Source organism: Bactrocera latifrons, unplaced genomic scaffold (genome assembly GCF_001853355.1).
Source record: "Bactrocera latifrons isolate USDA-ARS-PBARC rearing strain unplaced genomic scaffold, ASM185335v1 scaffold_108, whole genome shotgun sequence".
NCBI lineage: Eukaryota > Metazoa > Arthropoda > Insecta > Diptera > Tephritidae > Bactrocera > Bactrocera latifrons.
This window is the reverse complement of record NW_017534497.1, coordinates 42,974-70,134: the sequence shown is the minus strand read 5'-3', so window position 1 is coordinate 70,134 and position 27,161 is coordinate 42,974. Positions and strand designations below refer to the sequence as shown.

The 27,161-nt window shown below is 37.0% G+C and overlaps 2 protein-coding genes across 4 annotated transcripts in view; one reads left to right on the top strand and one right to left on the bottom strand.

The window, feature by feature from the left end:
* LOC108971170 (discoidin domain-containing receptor 2) overlaps nucleotides 1-19,267 on the bottom strand; it is a 439,012-nt gene extending 419,745 nt beyond the window's left edge. For all 3 annotated transcript variants that reach the window (XM_018937053.1, XM_018937061.1, XM_018937070.1), the window contains exon 1: nucleotides 19,221-19,267. The gene's annotated coding sequence lies outside the window, so the exon portion shown is untranslated. The remainder of the gene's footprint in view (nucleotides 1-19,220) is intronic.
* A 5,181-nt stretch (nucleotides 19,268-24,448) lies between these two features.
* Nucleotides 24,449-25,636, top strand: LOC108971116. Its single transcript, XM_018936964.1, has 2 exons — nucleotides 24,449-24,551; nucleotides 24,622-25,636. The coding sequence occupies exons 1-2, from the start codon at nucleotides 24,458-24,460 to the stop codon at nucleotides 25,596-25,598; spliced, it is 1,071 nt and encodes a 356-aa protein (XP_018792509.1). The 5' UTR covers nucleotides 24,449-24,457; the 3' UTR covers nucleotides 25,599-25,636.
* The last annotated feature ends 1,525 nt before the right edge of the window (nucleotides 25,637-27,161 follow it).

The following is a 27,161-nucleotide window of genomic DNA, read 5'->3' as shown; positions in this document are numbered from 1 at the left end:
GTTGGCATTACTGTCAGCTATTTAACCTAACTTTTTGGTCCTAATAGGGAAAGGGAAATAGTTAAAAATATCCACAAATAAATAGAAATCCTCTATTCTGACCGTCTTTTGAGCACCGTTACGAGTGCCTAGAAGCTAAATATCGCTTAAAAAACATTTGGAATCATTTCAATAAGAGTATCTTCAAAACGCTTATCAATTTATGGGGTCCATACTATGGAAGCCACATAAGTTAAGGCATATATTGCTGGGGGTAAGACCTTTTAATTTTAATTTCCCTGAAAATCCATTCGTCGAAATATTTAGTATACGCTTGTCTTTCTGAAGTACACAAAGTGCATTCGGTGATTTTCACGATGAGTGAAATTATTCGATAAAGAAAATCCATTAAATTTTGTTCGCCGAATTAAATTTCTGATGCCGAAACGTTCAGAATGATGGAAAAGGTCTTCGGCGATAATTGTTCGTCGCGAGGAATTGTTCGTATAAATTATTCAAAAGGGTTCGAGAATGCATTGATGACGAACCTCGTCCAGAACGGATATCAGCAACGAAAATATTGGTGCTTGAGAATCGACGATTAACAGTTAAAGATCTTATTGGTATGGTTGGAATATCGGAAATATCAGTGAAAATCATTTTGGAAGATCATTTGATATTAAAGTGAAAACACGATTTGTTCCAAAATCATAAAATGCTTTCCGCCCACCAGAATGTCATGAAATGTATTATTATTGGCGATGAGTTTTATATCTGTGTTTCCGACCCGGATTCGCCGATCAATCTGCCGCATAACTTGGCAAAGGTGAGTTGAAGCTAAAAAAACCACATCAAAGCATGTCAAAAATCAAAGTAATGCTGACATTTTTCTGCGAATATCGAGGTGTGTTGTATTTCGAATTCCTTCCGACCGTCAAAACTGTCAACAAGGCATACATAACACTCAAATGTTTTACATTGTTCGTGCGGAGCTATTCGTAAAAGGATGCCGGAATTATGGTTCGACAACTCAATCGACCGGTAAACCGCTTTAAGTCAATTGAAGACAATTAACGTGAATTGCTACGCGTATTGAATGTTTTTCCGTAAATGGGCTTTAACAACTGTTTTGAGGATTGAAAAAAACGTTGGCACACGTGTATTGGAACCAAGGGTGATTTTTTTTTTTGCTAATAGGGACGAGGGTTTCGTAAGAATTAATTCCAGAAGGCAACAATTAATAGAATTATGTTAATTAGTGTCGAATTAAATCGTATAATTTTAAGTATGCTTGGTCAATGTGAACCAAAAATAATGAATTTCTTAAGTACTTATAGTACAAGCAGCTACCGATGCTATTCACCTCCAAGGCACAACGCTTTGCTGCAGAATTATTCTCGAACATAGAACGAAAAATATAATTTTTAGACTACCAACAATGGCGACAAAACTTGGCATTGTGGGCTGAAGTACTACGCTGAACTCAAGTTTCGACAGTTCTCAAGCATAAATCAGCCGGTACTGCTGCAATTTCACCTTCGAGATTCGTACGAACTTCATCACTCTGTCTTGTTTGTATAGATCATAGACTTGACGTAGCACACAGGAAATAGTCTAACGAAATCAAGTCGCACGACCGAGACTACGGGCACTTCTTTGTCTCACTGGCACATGAAAATTTTATACTATGCCTGTGGATTCAAATGTTTACCATAATAAATTGGATGTAGCGCTGTTGGAGTTAAGGCCACAGTCTTAGAATTTCGCTAATAAATTTTAATAATTTCGACTCGTTTTTGGATCGTATATCTTTCCATGTTGAAACGGTAAACATTACTGAAGAGAAATGTCAATGAACGGGAGAAAATATGGCGTAGTTTGCTGTTCCTCTCAGTTTATTTTTAGAGTTCCTATTGAATTTAAAGATTGTGGCATAAATAATTATATGTATAAGATATTTAGGGTACTAAAAGATACCAAATAGCCCCAGAAAAAAAACCCGAAAATCATAGTAAACAGTTTTCCTTAGTTCGATTCTTCAAATTGTCACTTTTCAAAGGTTCTGAAATTCAGAAGTCAACTTCGAAAAAATGTGAGAGAAATTTTATGGGAGGATGAAATGAAGGAAAAAAATAAGTTTTCTATAAATTTTCCTTTCGAATCAGGTCATATAATATTAATGGCTGAGTTGAAATAAAAATGCAATTTTAGGTTGGCATTTGATAATTTCTAGGAATTATAAATGTGAGATCGTTGAGTAGTTCAGTATCACTATCAGAGCTATTCTAAATTGGCACTAAAAGAAGGACATTCGAAATTCATAGTAAACAGTTTTCCTTAGTTCGATTCTTCAAATTGTCACTTTTCAAAGGTTCTGAAATTCAGAAGTCAACTTCGAAAAAATGTGAGAGAAATTTTATGGGAGAATGGAATGAAGGAATGGGTTCAAAAAAACAAGTTTTCTATAAATTTTCCTTTCGAATCAGGTCATATAATATTAATGCCTAAGTTGAAATGCAATTGAAGGTTGCGATGTGAGATCGTTCAGTAGTTCAGTATCACTATCAGAGCTATTCTAAATTGAAAATGGTCAAAATGTGTTTAGTGAAAATTCTCCCATCATCATAGTCAGTAATAATGTTTCAAAGGCGATTATAAGTAGTATATGACGTCATTTTGGATATCATTGATCACAGGATGCTGACATGATTTTTCTGGAATTAGTTACAATTAAGATAGTTACTATTTACTAAATGCTATTTAGCATCTAATTACATTTTGCTTTTTAATAGGTAAAGAATTTGATTTTCAACATAAGAGCGCCTAAATTTACTCTTCAAATGCTATACACAAGCCAAGTATATAACTGCGAAAAGTCACTAGTTCGTATTGCACTCTATACAAGCACTTGCCTGACCTTCTACAACATTTACCTTCGCCCACTTGTTTTTTTTTTAGAGATTTTTGAGCACACTTTTATGTCAAGCCACCAACTATGCCAACAACTTTTAACAACCAATTTTTCAATGCTTGACGCTAAGCGTTTACATACCGCGCACACCGCATACACCGCCGCCGTGCTCATGTTTTGAGCCTGCGGCGACACAAACGCACGAACACACAGATTTTATGTTCGACCATTCATCTAATCTTCACACCTCGCACGCCATTTGTACGAGGCTAAGTAGCTAATAAATTTTCAAGCACTGCTATTGCAGCATACACTTAGGCGCTTGCGAGTGCCTAAGCGGGCAATCAACTGGCAGCTGTGTGCGAATGCGGCGAGCTAGGCGGAAATATGAAAAAGTAGCAGGGGCGCAGAAGATGTGCAGGAAAACAAAGCAAATGATTGGTTAGGCAAGTCTATTCAATGCCAAAGTTTTCACGTGCTAGCTGAATGACATTTTTATTTTCAGCGCCAGCATTGTCAGCGAAAATTTTCCTGCTAAACGTTTATGCGTTTGAGCTTCCTCTTTGCGTTGAATGCTGCAGTTCCTCACTTTTTTTTCACTTTTGCTTTACTGTACTCATTTTTTGTGACTTCCTCAATGCGCTTAAAATTTGCTATTTTTCTCAATGCTTGGTTACCTACTGTTATTGCCGTTGACGACGCCACTCTGTACATTTAATGAGCTCTCTGGGGCGAACCGCCCACTCGTGTACACCCATCAAGAGTAAAAAAAAAAAAAATACACAGTTTCACAAATTGCCCATAAAAGTGTCGCTTAATGTATACATGTGCTTGCGGCTGTGGGTGTGTGGGAACGTTCTTACTCACGAAGGTGGCCTAATAAGTATTTTTTCTCGCAAACGTGCAATAGTTTCTTTACTTTAGGTTAGTGTATATATGTAGATGACTATTGTCGAAATTGCCGCCAAATCTTGTTAATGGAAACGGGCGGAGATTTTGTTATTGTGTTTAGAAAGAAAACCACACAGTGGATAAAAGAGCGCTTAGGCGCTGTATATAGTCACTATTCTCTTTGGATCGCGTAATTTGCTTTATGAGTTTCACCACAATCGTACATCCAATTTTGAAGAACCACGCTCAGGTTACCCTAAAATGGTTACTTAAGAGGACAATGTGAGTGATGCCCAGGAATTCGTGTTGGCAGACTGTTGACTGAAAGAATACCAGACAGCTGCGTGAAGAGGGCGTCGCAAAAGACTGCATATCGGCGCGAAAACTGACGTGCTTGGTCCTTCCGGATAGCAAGTGCAACCCTAACTCCACCTAACGCTTTTTGAGCACAATCCAAAGATGCTTCTGTATCGTTTTCGCTATCGACGACGTTTGAGGAACAGCCGAAGCATCGAAGCATACACCCGGCGAACTCGATCCGAAGGAAAGGAAACAGTCATATCAGTTGAAATAGCAATTTCTGGGATTCAAAGTGTGAAATTTGTATGGACTCAGTATTGGTATTTATATGGACTCAGTATTGGTATTCGAAAGATCTAATTATCAGCCGAAGAACCGAACTTCACGTGACGAACTCGGTCGGAAGCAAGCGAGACTGTCATAGCGGCCGAAATAGCTATCATTTTCTGGGATTCAAAGTACGAAGCTTACATAGTTTCAGTTATCTGGGACTAAAAATATGTGTCGACAATTTTGCTACCAAGAAGTCACAGGGTTCCACTATTTCGAATTATTAGTATAATGCGACGCAGCTGAAAGAGCAGCAAAATTTTGGAAGGAAAATGAAACTCGTCTTAAACATCTGTTTTTGCCACTCCCAATAAAGTGGAATTACGAATTAAACTACGGACTTCGACTACAGATTTGGACGCGACACACTGAAATTTGGTTTGAATCAAAAGGTTATTGCCTTCACGGAGACCTACTTCGGTTTACCTTCAGAAAACGAAAATTTCAGCCGGGATATACCAACAACTTCTCCAACTGGTGTTTTCTAAGGGATTCCTATTCTTCTGCTTCCCCCGGGGGATACTGCGTCGAATACTCACAGAGCTGTAGTGTTTTCATTCATTCGGGCGACATGATCTAGCCAGCGTAGTCATTGGTTCTATCGAGTTAAGCAGTCTTTATCTTTCAAAATTTTCGTTCTTCCTTTGTGAACTAATACTTATTGGACCGCCCTCGTATATGTGGTTTTCCGTCTGTTATTTTGCGATGCTAAGCGCGTCGCGTCTTCATCAACAGCCTCATATATGTTGACAACGTCTCGGCTCACTGTCAGCTCTGTGACCATAGCGCCATCTAGACGTTGTTACGACTGCCTGCTTGCCATTCAAAGCCTGTCAGCCGGGTTGCGCCTGAGGCTGTGCGAGGCGTCGTATGCTGCTGGCACGCCTTCGTAATCATTTTTGGCGTTGACACTTGACACTCTCGGTAGGCGCACATGTCGACGCACGCTGTGCACTTCTACATAAGCAGTATATATGTGTGTGATTGTGATCTGTATATGTGTGATACATTTATTTGGTCATGTTTCCGCCGGCTTGCGTCTGCTTATCGAAATTTGTTGCACGAATTTGTGTTGACTCGCATTCTCATGATTCCTCTTCAATTTGCTGGATCACACTTTAGACGCCAGAGTTGTACAATTTTCTTGGTGTTCAAACAGTTTTTTTTTTTTGACTTATTTTCATTTTCTTGTTCTTTCGGGTTTTCTCATGCTCTATGGCGTGCCGGCTTTCTATGTTGTTGGTTTTGTTTGGGTTTTCTTTTTTATTTTCTTTATCCTTATTGCCGTTATTGTGAGTGGGTGTGTTTCTTGACTTTGAACGATTTGGTTCGCCTTTAACTCGCAGGGGTGGCATGGGTTATCCAGACTTTGTCATTTTTCACTCTCACCCACTCTCCCAGATATGATGACGTTACTTACCTTGTTTGTCTCACATTTTAGTCACTCTAGCCTCTTGCTCACCAACTTTCTAGCGTCTAGTGTCACCTCCTCTGCCTCTTTCCTGTCAATCTCATATCGATATGCTTCTTGCGGCTGTGTTGCTTCCGCCTTCTTCTCGCTTGCCGCAACACGTGCGACCGTCGGCGTTTGCTCTAGCCAACTTTAGATTTTTTCATTCTTGCCACGCTTGCTGCAACAATTTTTCTTAACATTTCTTCTGCCATTTTTACTTTTCACTCGCTTTGTTGTTGTTGTTGCTCTATTGGTTGAGTGGTTTGCTGTTTGCTAGCGTTAGCCTGCCCACTTCGAGCGTAATTGATTTGTGTGCGTTTAATGGCGCCGCATTTTGTTGCAATAAATTATGTGGTTTAATTCTTTTTTTTTTTTTTTTTGTTGATTGTACGACCTGCAGTTGCTGTGTTGTTGCACGACATTTGTGGTAATTTTTATAATGAAAATGTTGAAAAATGTTAGTGAAAATTGCCAAAGCTGCGCTTCAAGCGGTCGTTTTTCTACTTTCTTTCTTCTACATACTTCCTTCTCTCGGGCTCTGCATTCTGCTCGCCACAAATGTTATGAAAATCATTATTAAAGTGGTAATAATCATAACCGTTGCGTCGGGATTGCTGGCAATTTATTAAAAGTCACCAGTCTGCCGCAGCAGTCAGCGAAAATGTCTCAGCGTCTTAATTCTTGATATTGCAAAATTTATGATAGCCAACATGGCAAACAAGTAGCAGTGGTATGCGGTACATAGAAATTATATATAGCACTTTTTCTGCAAATTGCCGACTTAAGGGATGACTATTACACTTGAGGCGAAAATGAGTAGGAATTGCGAAGATAAGAAGCTGGAGTTACTATAGCAAAGATTCAGATATATCGCTTTTTTAGTTAGGTTAAGGAGATTGACAGAAATCACAAACTCATCCATAATATGAAATAATAAGTGTTAGATGTTTCAACAACTACGTTTGTGAAAGGTAGTGTGGGAAATTCATAAAGTGGTTGACGGAGGGTTAATTATCCGAGGTTGTTTTCTTATATTCGTTGGTAATGATTTTTACGTGGCGGGTCCAAAACCCAAGGCACAGCAATGCGGATGGGCTGTTTCGCGTTTTGGGCTACTACTATGGATACTTGGTGTAAGACCTTACGGCGTGAGTTGCTTGAGCCATATATAAAATAATAGTTTCATCCACGCCCAAGTGGATGGCGCTTAGAGAACCTTCCTCACTTTCTTCAACTCCTATGTAGGGCTCCATCCTCCTAGTAGAAGAAGAAGTATGGGTGCCAGACCATAGCAAAAATGCAGGTAACTGATAAGTAGATGAATTGGAAAGTGATGGCGGTTGTGTATTTGACTATTGGTCAACTAGGCTTCAAGGAATCATTATTAGCACTCGGATATAATTAGATTTTGGTCCAAGTTGGATATCAAGAAGTTTTCGCTCTCCGTAAGGCATTTTTTTAGGGACCCTAACTGATCATTATCCTGTTGGTGTGCACGTGATATAATTGAGAATATTACAGGATGCCAGTTGTGGAAGCTGTTCGGAAAAAGGCCTGATGAACACATCTCAATAATTCCATCTTGACTGTTTCGCTTTTGCGAGATCACGGCTAAAAACTCGAAACTCACACTTTCAGACAACCCAATGAGTTGGCGGGATTAGAAATAAAATGACTAAGCCGTTATGTAAGAGTGGCCTTATAAAGACAATAAAAGTTTTAGGAACTCAAAAGTTAATGTGGCGTCTGGATGCTAGAAACTGCAAAGTCGATGAACTATAGAGGAAAACTTTGCCCCTATTACATCGGAATGGGAATGTGATCGGTCTCCGTTGTATGTTTTCAAGAGCTGGACTTTTTGTACTTCGCATTAGATTACAAGGCGCTGTTCAATAGATTGCGGCTCCTCGCTATCGGATCGATCTTTTAACCTAATGTAGCCTATTTGGAATAAATTTAGAAAGTCTAGAGGTATCGCGCAACCGGCATTCCATTTTATTCGATTGTAACGAAAGTTCCAGAAGACTTGTCACCTAAAGTGTGGAAGTTGTATACACAAAACGTTGGTTAGATAGTGGTATATCTTTCAGCATCAACTGCGGAACTTGTCACTTTGCTAATTAATAATTTTCTACGCAAGGATGGGTGAATTCGGAACTCCACACTGGCTACCGTTCATGTACTTGTTACAAAAACTCCATCTGGCATCAGAAGGCACCAAAACTTGTCTATGCGATAGTAATGGGGGTTTCAATAAGAGCGCTACAAAAGTTTTTTTTTTTTTTGTTTAATAAAACAAAAACGGTGTGGAATATCAATGAAACTCTTTATTCCTATGAAAGTAAATTCTGTGTCTCACTGGCACGGGAACATTTTTTACTGTGTCTGTGGATTCAAATTTTTCCACTAGACACTCAATTGTTGATCTGACGATTATGACGATCGTAAATTGGACATATAGCTCTTAAATTTGAGGGCACTGACTCCGAATTTCGGTAGTAAATTTTAATAATTTGGACTCGTTGTTAGATCGTATGTCTTTCTTGGAATGTCAACCTTACTGAAATGTCAAAAGAGCGAGAAAGAAGCGTCCGTGTTGAATCCCGTTATTTCATATTCAGCTTGTTTTAGAAAATATGGAGAACCGCTACAACTAAGGCCAATGTCTCAAGTGCTGATGATACGATATTTCAGTCATTCGAAACACAGTAAATCGAAATATACTAGAAGAACTTCACTAGATCTACACATCTTTAAGCTGCATGGCGTAGCAAGGAGATTTTCCAATGCTTGATGTTCTTGAATTACGCAAAGCGAAATACCGCGGAATAGCAGTAAAGCGTCAAAGTCACAATTTATGAACGCATAAAAATTGAAATTTAAACATTTTTACAAAGCAATGACATTTGGTCCTGCCCACATTTGCTACACCGCCCACGCCATCGACTAGAATGTTTTGCCAGTAATCATCACTTTGTCAGCCTATTTTCCTGTCGGTCTCTGTCTGGCTGTCCGTTGGAATATTTGCTTTTCAACTTGTTTGTAATTTTATAGTTATGCTTCGTTTATTTTCTAACATCCCATTAAAATGGCAACTATTTTATTACACATTTTCGCATGTGCGGCATGTTACATGTGTGGCAAATATAGCCGACATTTTTTTGTGGCATGCTTCGTTTGATATTTCTTTTCGTTTTGTGCTTTTTTCGTTCACTTTTAAGTGTTTATTGTGGATACTTCGTTTTGCTAAAATTTTATGTCTTAATTTTTACTCGACGTGGCAAGTGAAAGGCGTTGCTGGCTGTACATGTTGCTGCTGTTGATGGTGTGTTGAACATTTGCAGGAAATGTTGCACGATTGTAATGTGATGTGTGCAACAAGCGGCGCCTGCATGGAGTGTTTTGCTTGCATGCTTACAAATATATTTATGAAGTAGACAGTTTTGGTATGTATGTATGTACGTACACATATTTAGTTGTAATTTGGTTGTTGTTCGTCTTAAGTCAAAGTAAGGAGTGCTGGCGGTATTGTAGTTGACAGCGTTAATATTGCTTTTGCAGGTTTGCTCAAAGTGTTGACATTTATGCCTTACTTGGTGCTGCACTTGCTACATGTCGCACTGTTGCGCTTGTTAGCGGCACTTTTCTGCGAATTCTTTCATTGAAGAGCCTATAAACACCTCCCACAATTTCAAAGCACAAGTAATTTTAAAATGTTTTAATGCTTTGTTTATTATAGTCCGGCGCATATAAATATTTCATTGATTGCTTTACGCACATGAATTCTTAGCAGATTTATGTTGCAAGTGACAAGTGTATCCGGAATAACAAAAACTGGAAAAAGTTATTTATGTATGTCTCAATTAACAAAGGAACTCAAGACTACGGCTTCTGGACCATGAAACGAAGCCAGATGTTTGATATCGGCTACATCTAGAGATATGTAAATACCAATAAGGCGGATATAACACACTTTACAGGGAGGTAAAAAATCACGACATAGAAACCTCAGAAGCTCAAAGGGCTTGACTAAAGAAATAAATAGCATAATAAGTAACTAGAAGTAATTTTGAATAACAAAATGATGTCTAAATTCAACATGTGGAAGATAGAGTGAAAAGGCCAATAGTGGTACCCACTATTCATGTGAAGAATGCTGTTCAGCCCACTGAGTAACCTTTCGATCGCAGGAGTCGAAGTTTTACTTGGCGTTTCCGCCATGCAGCAGACACCGGTGAAGCGGTATTCTATATAAGATTTTGCTGACAGCGGTCCAGCACACTGTAGCACCCTAAAGCAAGATTGGTTTGACTACCGCTTTATAATACCAACGTATAGGGTAAGGAGATATGACCTAAGGAAACCACAGTATCTTTTTACATGCATAGACGGTAACATTGGCCTTTTTCACTCTCTCTTTCATATTGAACTCTCTCTCTTCCGACAAACAGCATTGTAGTGTAAAGCCCTGTTGCAAAATCAATGGCGGCATTAGGTGAATTTTTCACAAACACCTACGGGCTATCGAGCTGTGCTCGAAGCAGAAAGTTGTTGGATAAAATATTGAAGTCACATTGCAAGAGGGTAGATAGCGCAGTAGATAGCTAACCACGTGAGTAATAACTGAAACAAGATCAGTATATAATACGCGTTGATAGCGAAGCGCCAATTAAGGCAATAATCTCACATTGTATTATGTTACAGTAGGTGCTTAGAAGTGGAAAGGTAACAGATATATTGGTCGAGGAAATGCATATATGTAATGTTCCAGGTGAGATTAAAAAAGAACTAGCTGATAAGATAGCTAAAAGTGTCATCTAACTGGCTACTGAAGCTGTACAATTAATAAGTCACTAATCAAAGGCGTAAGTCACAGTGAGACTTTCGTTGAGGACCAAAAGACGGATCAGGGTATGATGGAATGAATGCTTACGCGGTTATAGTCTAGAAATATGTACTCTTAGATAATTAGGAGCTTTGAAGTTCAAGGGACTAGATGAAGTATGAAAATTATATAACGAGTCTCTCTTAAGGTTCTTAAAAACGCTTACCTCCTATATAACAAATACTTCAGCTCGAAATATTCCAGCCATTTGTCATTACTAAGGCAAGTAAGTTTTTGTACGGCATAACAGCTGGCCAGTATACCTACCTACCAGTAACCTTATCTAAGAAAGTAATTTATATACTCACCTCCCCAAAATTTTACTCATAACTTTATCAACAGTGCAACAAGATCACTTGGCTAAGGATTCTAAGGATCTTAAAACTTCTTTGATGATTATTGAACATACAAGAAACGAAAAAAAAAAAAACATAATACTCTTAAATCTTAGCCTCTTCATATAATAATTATTAGATCTAACCTACAGATGTGAAAACTCGGGAATAAACGCAGTCACAGTGAAATCGCTGAGGGTATAGTGAAATCGCAGAGATCTCTGTAGTACCAATTGTGGATTTCCTCCCTGTCTTTTTGGTTTTTACTACAGAAGGGCCGAGCTTGCTGAGACGGTCGTTACACGAAAGTAGTATAGAAATTTTTTTGGTTTCAAAAAGGTCTCTTTACAGTTCAAATGTAATCCCATCCTTCTAACATAAACAATGCTGCGATCAGCATAGGTTAGGTTATGTTAGTCTGGTTAGCTAATGTGCCAAGCATAGACCAGTTTTGATCTTTGCTATACCAAATATAATTCAATTATAATTAGGTCCATGAGGAGTAGTCAAACTTTAGGCCGCGTCGTGACCCTAGATGTTTATAGCGTAGTCTTTCCAATGCGGCACAAGTGCACAAGAAATGCTCCATTGTTTCCCTGCTGCCTTGCTCTAGACATTTTCCGCAGTCTTGTGTCGCCTCCACACAATGACCAGTAAGTTAGTATTGCTAACATGTTCCTACAGTCTCTTCTATCGTGTGCCAATAGGAATTTTGTGAACTTCCGAGCTACCGTCCTGCACATGAAGAATAAATTATTTTTGAGTAAGAAAGTGAATATATAATATGTACATATTTATTAGTAAAAGTTTAAGCCATGAATTTTTTCCCTCCAAGAAATGTTTCCAATTCAAATTTGTACAAGTAGCTTCCTCAACTCCAAAACTGCACATTTTAAAATAATGCTAAACCCTTAAGCAATTCAATAAATCTTATAATCCCCTTTTACGTATGATAAATTGAGAGCAACTAAACATATGAGCCGACATTGTCAAGCAGTATGGTATTGCGTAAGAAGAAGCAGACAAATCCATTCAAAAGTAATAAAAGATTGGCAGAGAAATCATTGGAATACAAATCACGTAGATGTCCACAAAATTACCGACAATCAATGTTACCTTAGCCGCAAACAGTGCAAAACTCTATATGCATGTGAGTCCGATGCTTGAAGGGGATTGGAGTACAGTCAAGCAAAAATTTGAAGGCAAACGTAACGGAGGAAAAAGAAACTGTCATGTCATTGGATTTAACAGATTTAAAATCTATTTTCGACCAATACAAATATCATAGAAGCTTACATTCTTATATTGTATACATACATATATATGGAGAAAGGATAAATATGTGTAAATAGTGCAAATGCCGAGACAAACTGTCAGTTTCGTTCTTTAGCTGCCTCCACAGCGCACAGCTGGCTGAGAGAAAGGCAACTTGAAAATAGATGGAAATGTAAAATTCTATTATCAAACATTTCGATATTTCAATGTTACAAATAAACAATGAAAACAACAAAAAACAATATCCATACCAAACTTGGCTAAGCTGAACGGCCAGTTGCAATGCCTCATCCTTGTAGAGTACACGCGACATTACTACGAACGTACACGCCGCTGAGAGAGCTTTTTTCGGTCACACTTTTAGTTAAAGGGCGTAGCAGCTGCTTCGACATACAACCACTACGAAGCCTCCGAAGCGCACACTTGGACTTGAGTGGACATGCGATGGAGGTGAGCGTATAGAGAAACTGTGGAGAGTGGGTGCTGTGCAAATATTTATCGATTGTCAGTGACAAGACGCAATTTGCAGTATGACCGGCCATTGAAAAAGGAACAAATAAAATTCATACAGGCAATAAAATTAGATGCGCAAACATGTAGAGGAAGCGAATGCATAAAATTGGCAAAAATGGACAGGATTTTCTATACCCAACAAACGTTTTCACGTTTATATCATTTTCCTATTGAGCTGCACCGCAACATAATCTAAAAATATTCGGAGTTAGGAAATGTACTTCGGGTTCGTTATAAACAGTTGATAGATCTGTAAGTTCAGAAATAAATTTCTTTTAAAATTCTTCTTTTTTATCATTATGCCCGAAGGATTTTCCCTTTCACTCAATTGAAATGTGATATAACCTAAAAATATTCGGAGTTACGAAACATGATTCGGGTTTATTGTGCACGTCTATACAGTAACATCTAACTTATGAACAGATAAAAGGTCTGGAAATTTTGACTCTCTCCTACAAATGCTTGACGACAGTTTTGTTATAGATGTTTCTTTCACATAATTCCTCTGAATGCCAGCGCAGTTTAGTCGCTGGGTATAAAACAGATTATAATGAAATAGTCAAAATGACATGAGGACAATGCTAAAAGGTCGTTGAGACAAATTTATTTATTATAGCAGTTGTTCGGGCTGGTCGATTGGAATCATTCTTATCACAAACAAGGTGAGTTTGAAATACAACTATAATAAATTACTATGAGGTAACCACCTGTTCATAGGACATGCCAACGCATTTGTCATTCATTAGAGCGAAGATATAGTTTATTTTTAGGAAGTAGGATACGTGGTCTAATGTAAAATTATTTCAAATCTCAGCTGTCAGCCCTCAGCTCTCATTAAAACTATGATGAGGTTAGGTTACTCTGGTAGGGTAGGGAGCTGTTAAGTAGCGAGGTAGTCATTCTTCAGGATGCCAGCGTTTGACGCAAAACTCAATAAGTTGTGTGGCCTCACTATCGACACCTCATTCAGTGTCTCATCCTGCGGAGCCTCTAAATGTTTTAAGTGTTGCCTTGTTAGCGCGGCTCGAGTGCAAAAAAGATGCTCTGCTGCTTCACAGGGCATCCCGACTTATCAGTCTTATTCTGCAGGCGTGCCGCCACCATACTGTGACAAGTCAAGAGAGAGTGAGTAGGAGCTGTGTATGGTTTTGATCTACCGCTTTGCACAGGACTTTTGTATTCTATCAAATTCCTTGAAATGCTCTTGTCTAAATCGTCGTAAAGGCACTGCATGAATTTTATATTGTCAGTCTCGTCATCGGATGACAGCTGGACACTCTTTGAAATCTCATCACCAATCTGATTGCCATCGATGCCTATGTGACTGAGTCTGATTCTTAAGGATAGTCAAATTCATAAAACGAACCAACGCATTGAGCTTGAAATCTTCGATATCGAATCTGAAGATATTCAAAATGAAACACGCTATTTGCTGAAACAAATGTTTCTTCGAATCAGAAATAAATATGTATTGATGTTCCATAGTTCGCCTTCTATATTGGAGAGATCATGATATTGGACTGAAAGTTGGAATAATAAGTGAAGAAGGACTTTAGATTAGGTATGTAAATGAGGATTATACCACGACTTAGAGTCTATTTATTGTGCCCTCTCCTAAGTCACAACGTCTTAACTACCCCAACAAGTTAATAAATTCCAATATGCTGCTGGGTGATATTGGGGCGATGTGATCCAAGAGCCTTTATCGTACACCTAAAGCCTAATGTGAAGTCAATTAGCAGGTGTTCCGGTGTTTTAGACTCCAAGTTGCAGAACCGGCACTTTTCAGAAGAAGTTATTTTCACTGTAGAAGGTGACAAGTGGTCTGAGTTTTTCTTTTGTGATGTTGATTACATATTTAGACCTTTTAAGATTTTATCTACCCATTATCACCTGGGCATGGTGCATGTCTATGAGTTGTTGCAAATGCTTCTCCCTACCCACTGTTTCATCCTTCTAGAGCAGTTCCTTTATGGTGTGGGGACCGACCATGTTGGTGGATGCTGCGCAGCGTGCAAGCTCATCAGCCAGTTTATTCCCGGCTATACCTTTGTGACTTGGCACCCAAATAAGATGCACCTGGTTACGATCTGATAGAATATTCATATGTTCACCGAGTCCTCAGCTATTTTAGGGGCAATTTTTTTATATACCAAAGCCGACTTTCTCCACCCTTTATCAGCACGGCGAACAAAATATTGCGAAATTTTTTAATTCACAAAAGTATCGGGTGTTAAGCCGTATAAAATATTTTCCCCCACCAGCACGTTAAAATTTTCCACTTAAGCCAACATTTCTGGTCCGTGCTTCGGCCGTTTCTTTTTTTATTTTTTATTTTTTATTTTTTTTTTGGCGACGCTCAATCAGGTCAAGTGGATAAAAGGGTGGAACAAGTAGAGCCACCTAGAAAGTAGATGTAACGGCTAATGCGCAGTTACAAACGCTCAGCTGTCTGGCGCTGGATAAAGTGTTGAGCTGACCAATTCACTGAAGCAGCCGAAGCCGTAAGTGGAACTAACACCCCCAACTATTTGAGCAGCGGCAGCGCGCTTCTTTGCTTTGTTTGCACACGAACGGCAGCCAGCGTATTATATATATATATGGGTACTGTGTATATATATGGGTACTGGCCCAACGCTGTCGGCTTAATTCTTTTTACTGTTCGACGCTATTTGCGCAAGCATCGTAGATCAATAAGGATTTCCGGTTCAATTCGTGTACCGTCCGTTTACATTTTCGTTTACTTTTCGGTGTTTTTGCACAATTTTGCCTTTAAAGGAATTTGGTGGGAGACAAAATAGCACAGTTGTTTCCTGTGCTTTTTCTAAATGCCTTGTCCGTGCTCTTCCGTAAGTGTATAGCTTTTTTGTGCACATGCTTGTGTGTATGGCTTGCTTTTAGGCGTAAGCGCCTATGTTACAGTTTTTAAGAAATTTTAGCACTTTTTCCACCACTTTCGACAGCTCCGCATTCCTTTTTGCACTTTTTCATAGTTGTCGCTGCTCTTTACTTTCACTCCATGCTCGTAATCTTCGGGCGTCTCCAATGTTATGCTTGTGTCATTGTTCTTTTTTATACCATGTACGGGGTATATTAAGTTTGTCACGAAGTTTGTTAAGTCTAGTAGGGAACGTCGAAAACGTTATAATATATATATATAAATATAAATATAAATCAAGATTATGACGAGTTGAGTTGATATTGTCATGAGCGACTTTTTGGCCACCTATCCGCCTGCCTGTATATATGCGAAATAGTTACGCATTTTTTGAGATATCGATTTGAAATTTTGCACATCTCTTTTTCTCTCGAAGAAGTTCCTGATTTGTTGGAGCCATCGATTTATGACCATTATAGCATATAGCTGCCGTACAAATTGAACGATCAGCATTAAGCACTTGTAAGGAAAACTTTTGTATTTGACGAGATATCTTCACAAAATTTAGCATGGGTCATCACCTAAAATAAAAGTGCAATCTGCGACTAATTTGTTCGGATCGAAATACTATAGCATATAGCTGTCATACAAACTGACCCATCAAAATAAAATTCTTGTATGGAAAACTTCTCCATTTAACGAGATATCTTGAAGAAATTTGGCACGAATTGTTGCCTAAAGCGATGGTGTAATCTTCTAAAAAATTGTTGAGATCGGAACACTATAGCATATTGCTGTCATCCAAACAGGACAATCAAAATCAAAAGATAGTTATTTTAATATAATTTTCTGCGTTAAAACGTGCACCGGTGAAGGGTATTATAGCTGCGGTGCAATCGAAATTAACATTTGTTTTTGTTATTTCTTTTGTTTTTACCAGCCTGTCCACTTGTCAGTTGTTTTGCCGGATTTAGTATGCCATTTGATTTTTGTTTCAACCGCATTTACACAATTTTGCTTTTTACACATCTTACGTCTTTTTTGTTTTTCTTGCTGTATTATTTGTATTTGATTTCTTATTCCGTATACTTAGTTGTCTACATATCTTTACATGTAATTCACTTTCCTTACTGGCATTTTGCTTAAGGACACTTCTGCCGACGCGCTACTTTCTTATTTTCTTGATTTTCCTGCTTGATTTCTTTTCCAATTTTCGAAGTGTCACTTTATTCGCAATGCCATTAATCAAAAATTGCTTAAACAAGCGTGATTGCGTAAATGCGTATGGAGTAAAAGGATTCGCTTTTAAGCTTGTGTGTGTGTGTGTGGAGTTATAAGTGTGTGTGGAAGTGATGCACAAGGGCAAGACCTAATGTGCTACGTTTAAAGTGCTTTTATATGAATTAAATATGAGCTTTTAAAACAAATATTCTGACACAAGGGAAAGAAATTGATTTCCAAATATTTATGTTGCACGCAAACATATGACATGCATACTTGTTTTTTGTACAGTTAAGGTTAGAGATTTTTACTAAAACGCATCTACTACAAGTTCAGAAATGCGTATGTAGTTTTTTATGTCTTGAGAACTACGTCTTTGTCAGCAGCTATGAATATGCACAGTGGCGGACCTAGCTCGTCTCGAAACCAGCATAAATTCCACCAAAAATCTAAGCTTAAACGGTATAGCTCTTTTCAACAGGGTCTACTTTGCAACCGCTCTCGACGAACAAAAATTATGCTCTATAAGCCTTTTATCATTCTGGTCATAGCAAAGGTAGTTCGGTTATCAGTAGATTGGGAACGGCTTGGTGCTCCCCTCGCCTCGTATGTACTATTACTGGATAGTTGAACTCCGTGGCTATTTGGCCAACGCAGGGCAACCATCGGATCATACGCTGTAGGAAGATCCATGGTAAGAGATACATTGAGCTCTTTACCCTCAGTAAGGATAGCCACTCCGTAATTGTTTCTGTAGCTGTTTAGTATATGTAAGGCAAGGGGCTGTGCTATCGGCATTAATGTTGTAAGGTTGAATTGATCTTACCGGACGCCAGCAGTAGAAGTTGGACGAAAGATAACGAGGTGGAAATATTTCAATATTTCTTTCTTGATGCGTGTTTATAAGATTAATGCTAAACACTTGAGAGTTTTTAATTTCAGATATTGCAGCATGTGGAATAGAAAATGGGAATAGAAATGAAACGTCTGAAGAATTTTGAGTTGGCCAGAAGGCGATTTGCTGACTTATATCATTGAATATGTCAGTTCACAAATACAGTTCACATATACTAATTCAAGTGCCCCTGAATCAGCCATCAAACCGAAATCATCCTTTTCATTTCCGTCCTGCTAAACAACGCAGAAAAATGGTCATTGACAAACGAAGTTGAGAAAGCACTTGGACCATTCGGGAGAGCTTTTCTCCGCAAGGTCTTGAAGCCGTGGAAATAATATGGAGCTACGAACTATATAAGCTCTACGGCGACGATTGGCTTAGTTAGCCCATGTCGTATGCCTGTAAGATTTTGCTTGACTGAAAAGATTCTTCTTCTTTAGAGACCAATGGGTGGAATATTGGAAGTGCATGGAATGTAAGACTGACATGGCCTCGTAAAAAATGGAAGCAACCAGCGAAATTTCTCGAAGCATACCGACCCACGTTTGTAGTGGTCAAAAAGAAATATATAATTATTTTGTAATGGTACTTGTTGTTTTTAATGGTCATTTTCGTAGTATAATTTTACTAATGGTGATGCGGTTTTTAATGGTAATTGATTACAATTATTAGTACTATTTGGTAATGGTACTTATAATGGTAATGATACCTGTAATGGTTTGGTAATTCCTTATAGTAATGGGATTTTCAATGGAAACTAATTATAATTACTAGTAAGATTTAGTAATGGTTCTTATAATGGTAATCGTATTTGGTAATACTTCGAATGGTAATGATATATGTAATGTTATGATAATGTCATTTGCAATGGTGATATTAATACTAGTAGTATTTAGAAAAGATTCTATAATAATTATTGTAATGATGACAAAGTTTGTAATGACAATTTTCGTGATATGTAATAATAAATGGAATGCAATTAGTAATGGTAAAGTATTGGGTGTGTTATTTGTTATGATAATGCTTGTGGTATTTATATTTTTGGAAAGTTTCTTAAAGAAATTGGTAAATAATTTTGATAGTGGTAATGGTTACATACAAATAGTGGTAATGGTAATGGTTAAAATAATAGTAGTTATCAAAAAAAGGTAATAATTACCAATTTATACTTTCTTGAGCTAATACAAGTAGCTAAAATGGTTAATTTTACCTAAAGAGATATTAGTAAAGATAATGAAAAAAAAAAAACAGATGATGGTAATCATAGTAACATATAAAGTTATTACTAATTTAGACTTGATATCTAAAATTATTATTTTTTCCTAAAAACAGTAATTAATTACTTACTTACCTAAGCCACATATTGCTAATGATTCAATTAGTTGTTCAGTTGCCTGCAAAAAAAAAAAAAAAAAGAATTACGATTATTTAAATTTACTTTGAAAAATTACTATAATGGCCAATTAGTGCAATAATACATAATACTTCTATTATTTCAGCCAGACACTAGTGTAATCACAAACACTTTTAGCTACAAATGTTTTCACATAACAATTTAATTAAATCCATTCAAATGCTAACGATCTCATAAGATAATTTAAAAATATCTCAACTTCCTATGTAACTGTGTCAGCGAGCTAATCAGCTGTTGCTAATAAACTAGTCTGCTTTCAACTAGATTGAAAAAAAAAAGTAATGAATAATAAACAGAAGTGTAATAAACTGCGAATTTTTTAATGTCTCGCACAAATCGTTTACGATCTGCTCGCATCAAGTATGCTGCTTAGTGTGCGTAAGCGGGCGTGCGATCAAGTAACAGCAGAAGATCGAAATTACGAGTATGGGTGTAATAAAAAAGCAGCGATCGTTAAAATGAGTGCGTAAAAGTAGAGCAAGAAAAATGCGCGCAAATTAAACAAAAAAAGGCAATGAACAAAGTGAAGAGTGTGTATTGCTTAGAGGGTAGTACAAAAGTAATTACTTTAAACTATTGAATACTAGAAGATACTGAAATAAATTTAATTATTAGAGACTTTAGTTTTTTTACAAATAATATTAAAGCTTTCTACCGAAATAATTATTTTTGTTGGTGTGCAAAACTGGTGAAGATTTGATAATAATGATAATGATATTTGTAATGTTAATAATAGTAGAATAGTACGGATAAATGTAATTATAATGGAAATGATATTTGTAATTCTAATTGTCATGGTAGTAGATTAAATGAAGGTGTTATATTTTTAAAGGTAATAATTAAAACCAGGACACCGTGTCGTTTGTCTATCCAGAAGTGGATACCCAGTTTAAGTTTGTGTGTCCAGCGCCCTTTGGATGAGGAATTCCACCGCTACTGCCACATTGTGGTGCTCTCGTTATTAAACATTATAAACTTTGTTTGCTTTACCGGAAGTATCCGCCAGGTTTTCCTTAAATTTTAATTTGGAATACAATATTATTCTAAGATATTTTAGCTGTGAAGTAATCTCGCACTCCCTATAAAGGGCTTTATTCGTTCTTCCAGATCAGACCATTTAAAGACTCATTTCATTTATTTCTCATATCGACTAGTTCTTTAGCCACTGATTTCACCATAAGATCGTCCACATATGCTATTATTTTCACGCTTGTTGGTTGTTGTCTTTTTAGTAACTCCTGTAGTAGGGTGTCAGCTGTGGGCAAAACTGCACTGAACTTATCACAAATTTCCTCAGATGTTTTATTACTATTTCCGCTATTTTACCTGTATGTCTAAAGGTATGAAATCCAAGGTATTTTTATATTGATTTTGATATATCAAAAGCAGAGCATTTGAGGAAAAAATGTAGAGATGATTCGATTTCATGTTCCTTCAAATGGCTAATGCAGCGTGCATTCAGCTTGTGTCCATTTAGAACTACTGCAATCATTGAAATGTGACCTTTACTGGGAGCTAAGAGTCTGTAGGTTCTTGAAACTATACAGATATAGATAGTGGACGAAACGCTTGTTAAGCTGGTCTAAGGCTCAACAGTCTAGTAGYGAACGACAAGAWGCATACRGAGCTCGTACACGTTTCTATTMAGTTTTCTGTAATACCACTGTGGCTAGGCACCCATATCCGACTAATCATAAAATAACTCGACGCTAGTTCAAATTCCATTCTATCAAGTACTACATCGCAATCATTTTCTCTTTTTTTCTCCGCTAAAGTTGTGGGTGAGTGGGCTGCACATGTTGTTAAAATCCTTGTCGAGCTTCAAATATTTACCACTACCTCTCAAAAACTAAATGAGAAAATCTGAATGTTATTGCAATATTATAAAAGATTAGACATAAAACTGAGGTAATGATGTATTATGTGGTCTAATATGCACTCCACTCTTCCCATAGATTCATTTGATACACATATACTCTAATTTTATTACTGTAAATGTTAAAAAATTATTGAAGGGATCGTCTCACTGTGAGCATCCGAAAATCACTGATTTTCGCGATTTTTTTTTTTTTAACGATGAAATAAACTAATCCATTCAATTTTTTTCTTATAAATAAATGCATTCATGACGAATACCAAATAATTTTTTTTATGTTAATTTATTTGGTGCATAACAGTTAATTTGCCTAATATATTAATTTTCCATATTATATAGGATGGTAAGGGTGATGGTGTTTGCAATTCTACTTATCATCGTAACATACTAGGTTATGGGATTACATTTTAATGAAAGTAATAGTTGTGTAGTTAGTAATGGTAATTGGAATAGTATACGTAATTATAATGGTAATGATATTATATTTTTAAGGTGAAAATAATGGTAATTATAATTGTAATGGTAATAGTAATTATAACGGTAATGGTAATGATATTTGTAATGCTAATTGGCAACATAACAGATTATTTTAGCACAGATAATTTTATACGTAGTTATAGTAGAGTTGTAATGGTAATTCTAATAGTATTGGTATTTATAATTCTGATTAGGATGGTACCAGAACGGGTTATTGAAGTACATTTTTAGGAAAATAAAGGTAGTAATGGCAATTATAATGGTACCATATTAGGTAATTAATTTGGTACCATTATAATTGCCATTATTATATATTATATTATATGATATTATATTTTTAAAGGTTATCATAGTATAGTAGTAATGGTAATTGTAATTATATTTATCATGGTACCAGATTAAGTAATGGTATTATATTTTTAAAGTTAAAAATAATAGATTAGTAATGGCAATTATAATGGTAATGGTAATATATTTGTAATGGTAATTCGAGTTACTTTTGATTAAAATAATGGTAGTAATGGCAATTATAATTGAACCAGATTAGGTATATATTTTTATATTCTATTTATTTTAATAATTAAGTATAATCTATTTTATGTTGGTAAATAGAAAATATTGCTATTCGCCTTGCACAGAATATTTACTAAATATTCGAACCTGTTATGTCGCTGTTCAACAAAAGACTAAAGCAACATACCTGCTCCATTTTATTTCTCTCTTTCTTTCTGCATTACTAAAAGGTTTGAATGAAATAAGATATTGGAAGTCTAAGTAGGAAAGTGACAAACTAAATCAATGAATTCCACAAAAATACGGCCCATCTGTCGCAAATAATATATAATAATATGACAATGGCTATTAAGTTAATGCATTATACGGACTAGGACAAATAAATACAAATAAATAAAATTGATGTGTCTGCTTGTAATATTAAAATATCTGCTTTTTACTAATTACGTCTCGATTTGTGTATCAATTGAAATGTCCCGTACTCACACATAGATGGCGCTACTGAAATTAAATTCGTATGATTTTTAAGTTATTCCTTCAAAAGAGGCGCATGTAAATTTTACAACCGTCGGGTCAATAGTTTGTAAATTTTATCATTATTGTTTTGTAATTTTTATCATTTTCAATTTTATCCCTACCTTTGTTATTGTGACAAAATATAATAAATAATTTCGCGTGTATAATAACATTACTATTAACTGTGTACTCTCTATTTGTCCATTTGTCTGTCCGCTTTTGCAAGGTGTGACTTGAGCAGAAATTGAGGTGCATACATATATTGATGCAACTTGGTACACGTGTTTCTTGGCAAAATAGAAAATACGAGGTCGTAGAAATGCGTAATCGGGCCACTTAGTGCCATAACTTAGCACTCAACTAAAATACTAAACATTATATTGGTACACCAAATCGCAATAATGAGGGGCACCCAATCCAGCAGTATGAAAATAGGTGTAATCGGATAATAGTGACGCTCACTCCCCATATAACGGCACTTTATAAAACTTCAAAAAGCGAGTAATTCCATAAATAAATAGCCCAGATACTTGATTTTACAACCACAATAGTATGCGAAAATCAATATTTTACAACCTACTGGACCGATCACGACAAAATTTGGTGTTTAAATATCATTGACCATATATATATAAATGCGAAAGTAACTCTGTCTGTCTGATACTCTTTCACGCCTAAACGGCTGAACGGATTTTGATGAAATTTGGTATGGTGATAAATGATAACCTAGGAATGGACATAGGCTATAAATAATCACACCATCGTTCTTAGGGGGTAGGCAGTAGGCATATAACAAAATTGAGTTAGTGATTTTTAGTCGTTTTCGCTGGCGACTTTTGCTCTTTCACGTCTAAACGGCTGAACGGATTTTGATGAAATTTAGTAAGGTAATAGATGGTTACCTAATAACGAATATAAGATCGAAATGATCACTTCATCGTATTTAGGGGGTAGGAAGTAGGCAAAAAACTGAATTGAATTAATGATTTGTTTATGGTTTTTGCTGGGAGTTTTCCTCNAATATATTATTATATTATTATTTTTAAATCTGGGTTATGGTATTACATTTTGATGAAAATAGTAGTAGAGTAGGTAGTAATGGTAATTATAATGGTAATGGTGTTTGTTATTCTGCAAAATGCAACTACTAAGTTGACTCTGCTCTTGACGCCGATTATCTGCATATACATATACCATATTTTTTATCGTGTCAAGTATGTTTCCTTGGGGGGTGCTGAAAGCTTCGTAGGAAACTTAGTATACTCAGCTCAGTGTATAAATATTGAATAAACATGCATCTGGACAACCCTTTATCCACCTATTGCTATTTAGTTTTCTACAGTAGTGTGTATATAGACTTATATAGTGCTAGTGCTAGAATTCTTTAACTACCCACAAAGTCTTCATTAGCTCTAATTAAAATACAGCGACCACCAAGTAAAGAGCAGCAATAAAACTAGCAAAGAAGAGATGAGCAGCAGCGAAAAAACCAACAAAAGTTGAGATACGAATCGAAATTCGCACTTTTATGGCAGGTCATAAAGTGCAAATTCTTTTAAATAGCCACAGATAATATTCAGCCGTGAGGTTTATTGCGCTCAGCAGCAGCACAAGGCAACAACAATGTACATGCAGACTTTCTTTGAAATGGTTTATATATTTGAATATTAAAAACACAGTTAGAAAGTAACTGTTTTAGCGAATTCTAAGTATAGTTTGTTGCACAAGAAATTAGAATATAAAAACCTAAACAACAAACGTTGAGAATTCAATAGTCGCCGAGTAAAACGAGATGAAGTTTGTGCTGACGCTAGTCACTCTATGCACCCTACTCAATGGGCTGGCGGCTGATGATGTGAAGGAGTCGCGTTATATCGATGAAAATGGTAGTAATTTGTTTGATCTATATATATTTAAACAACTCAATAATTAACTAAAAAATTTCGTAACTTGCAGCACTCAAGGCTTTTTTTGATTTCACACGCCAAACGAAGACCACAAGTCCGGCGGCTGGATTAAAGTCTCAATATCCGTACCTCTCACAGAAGGAGAAGTTAACGCTGCAAGGCGAAAGGCAAACGCACTATCCATTGCAGCCGCTGAATGTTGAGTTTGCTTTGCTGCCACAAACAGTCATGACACAACAGCCGCGCCCTATTACGCATAGTAAAGATAAACTCGTCGATGTGAAACCCATCTATATACCGTATGCCTTGAAAAACCAACCAGCATTTACGCAAGCCGCCTTCGAAGCGTTGACTGGTGGCTTGCAAGCCCACGCCGAACAACCGAAACTGAACTATGTGACGAGCTATCCGTTAGGCAATCCATCGGCCGAACAAACAAAAGTGCCCGCATTTTATGCCGCTTATCCAAAAATTCAAGAACACAAACCTACTTCGTTACAAAGCAATATTGCTTTGGAGTCTAAGCAGCCCGCCTATCAGACGTTCCCTAATCTCTTCGCGTATGCTAATCAATCGCCCAATCAGTTTGCATATCAGCAACCCTATCAACATTTTGCCGCCCCCGCCAGCTCGCCTTCCTTCATCATTATCAATCCGACGAATTATCCGAGCTATCATTATTACAACGCTCCCAATTATACCTTCCCACGTGATGAAGCATTGGAGCTCGTAGAGGTTGAAGAGCATGCGCCAGATTTTATCAAAGATTTGCGCTTGGAAAATGTACATCATGTCCAGCCATCCAGCGACGGCTCGTCTGCTGAAACCGAAGCCGTTCTTAACAATTTACCACACACGCTTACAAATGACGAACGCCTTTTGGCGCAGGCTTTGTTGCAGCAGTCGCGTCAACCTGACAACTCGAATGCTTTGTTAGAGTTGCTGAAACGTGAACAGCTGAAGCGTCGCATGCAGGAACAGGTGGCAGCTTTTTATTTCAGAAACTATAATCTTAGTAAAAAATGAGAATATTCAAAAGTCATGCAAAGAGTATTAAAAAAATATTGAACACAAATCGCAAGTCTTGTAAGTTTTGTGAAATTTGGTGCTGAAAGGTTGGTTCAGCTTTCTGTCAAAGTTCTGAGTGAACAAAATGTATTTTGTATTATCCGTACAATCTTCTATATTCAATGAGAAGTAGATATAAACTCGAACATAGTGACTTCCATTGAGCTTCTGCACATATATTCCCTCCTTCTACCCGATATTTCGAGGAAATGTGGTTACGTTGATAGTAATTTTTGCTAGAAAAGATTACACCGTTGCAACGGTTGTTTGTACAATTTAATTATACTAAAATTTAAGCTAAGAAGTGAAGGTATTTTTTCAAGATTGTCTTACTCAGAACCTGTTTTGAGGTATATGAATTTATCTAGGCTTGGAAACTTAGGGATCCTTGTAAGTCTTTCTGTGCAATTGGACCGATATTCTAATTGAAGTGCTTACGAAGATATAAAATCTTGTAATTTTCCTTCCTTGTGCAGTCGTTAAGACTCAAACATACCCTTGGACGTTGTCGATAAGTTGCAAAAACCTTCAGAAACATCTTTCGGTAAATACTGTGAACTCGGTAGCAAAACGAGAGTTCGAAGTAATTATCAGCCACTATTTTTGTTTCGGAGTCTGGATCCGTTCAAACCATGGGTGCACCCGGACTTGTCAATGACTGTCAATTCGTTAGCATTACCAACGCTCGAGACAACAACTTCCTTTGCTTTATTAACCTGTTTAAAACTATAAAGGCCGAGGTTTTTTTCTGACGAACGGACGGTGTCCAGTTAGGACCTCCAACAATCATTGAAAGGACATTGTTGAGAGCGAAAAGTTCACTACATCTCTTACAATTTACCGAGGACCAGAAGGACCTTGCGACTCCTTGGTTGCTAGTAGTTGACTAACGCTTGATGAGCTAGTCTGTGGTCCAATAATCCAGTAATGAACCTCAAGAAGCCAACAAAGCTTGTTCATTCCTAGAATATCACTATAGTACAGTAGTAAAGAGGTATTAGAGGTAAGAACTCTAGACATTCCTTCCCAAGTGTTGAACTAGCCACTCAACTTTCTGAAGGAGGTTGCGGTCCGGAGCAGTAAATAGAATGCTGAATTTATGGTACCCAATTCTGCTTAAAAGACGCTGCAGTGGTCTAGAAGCCTAAATTTCAATCAAAAGGCGTAACTTTTTTCAATATGCTGCCATAGATCCTTGTTAGTTAAGATATGAGAAGTTGGTGTGATATAAACCTGATTTTGATCCATCTCGGAACATAAACGAAGGTAGCCTACATATGTATATATGATTTCGTATGGATAGAGTTTTTTCTACAGAGTTCCTTGGCTAAAGCTATAAGTTTATTTGCATTTGAAGTTTAATGAATGGATTCCGCCCCACATAACGGTATCTGCACCTGGCTCACGCGGTACTTTTTTTGTACAGATGAAGCTCCAAATATGCGAATGAAATCCGCGATTCTTTCGAACTAGAGCTGGATAGCTCGATCCTACTCTACACGAACGCATCTTGACCTGGTT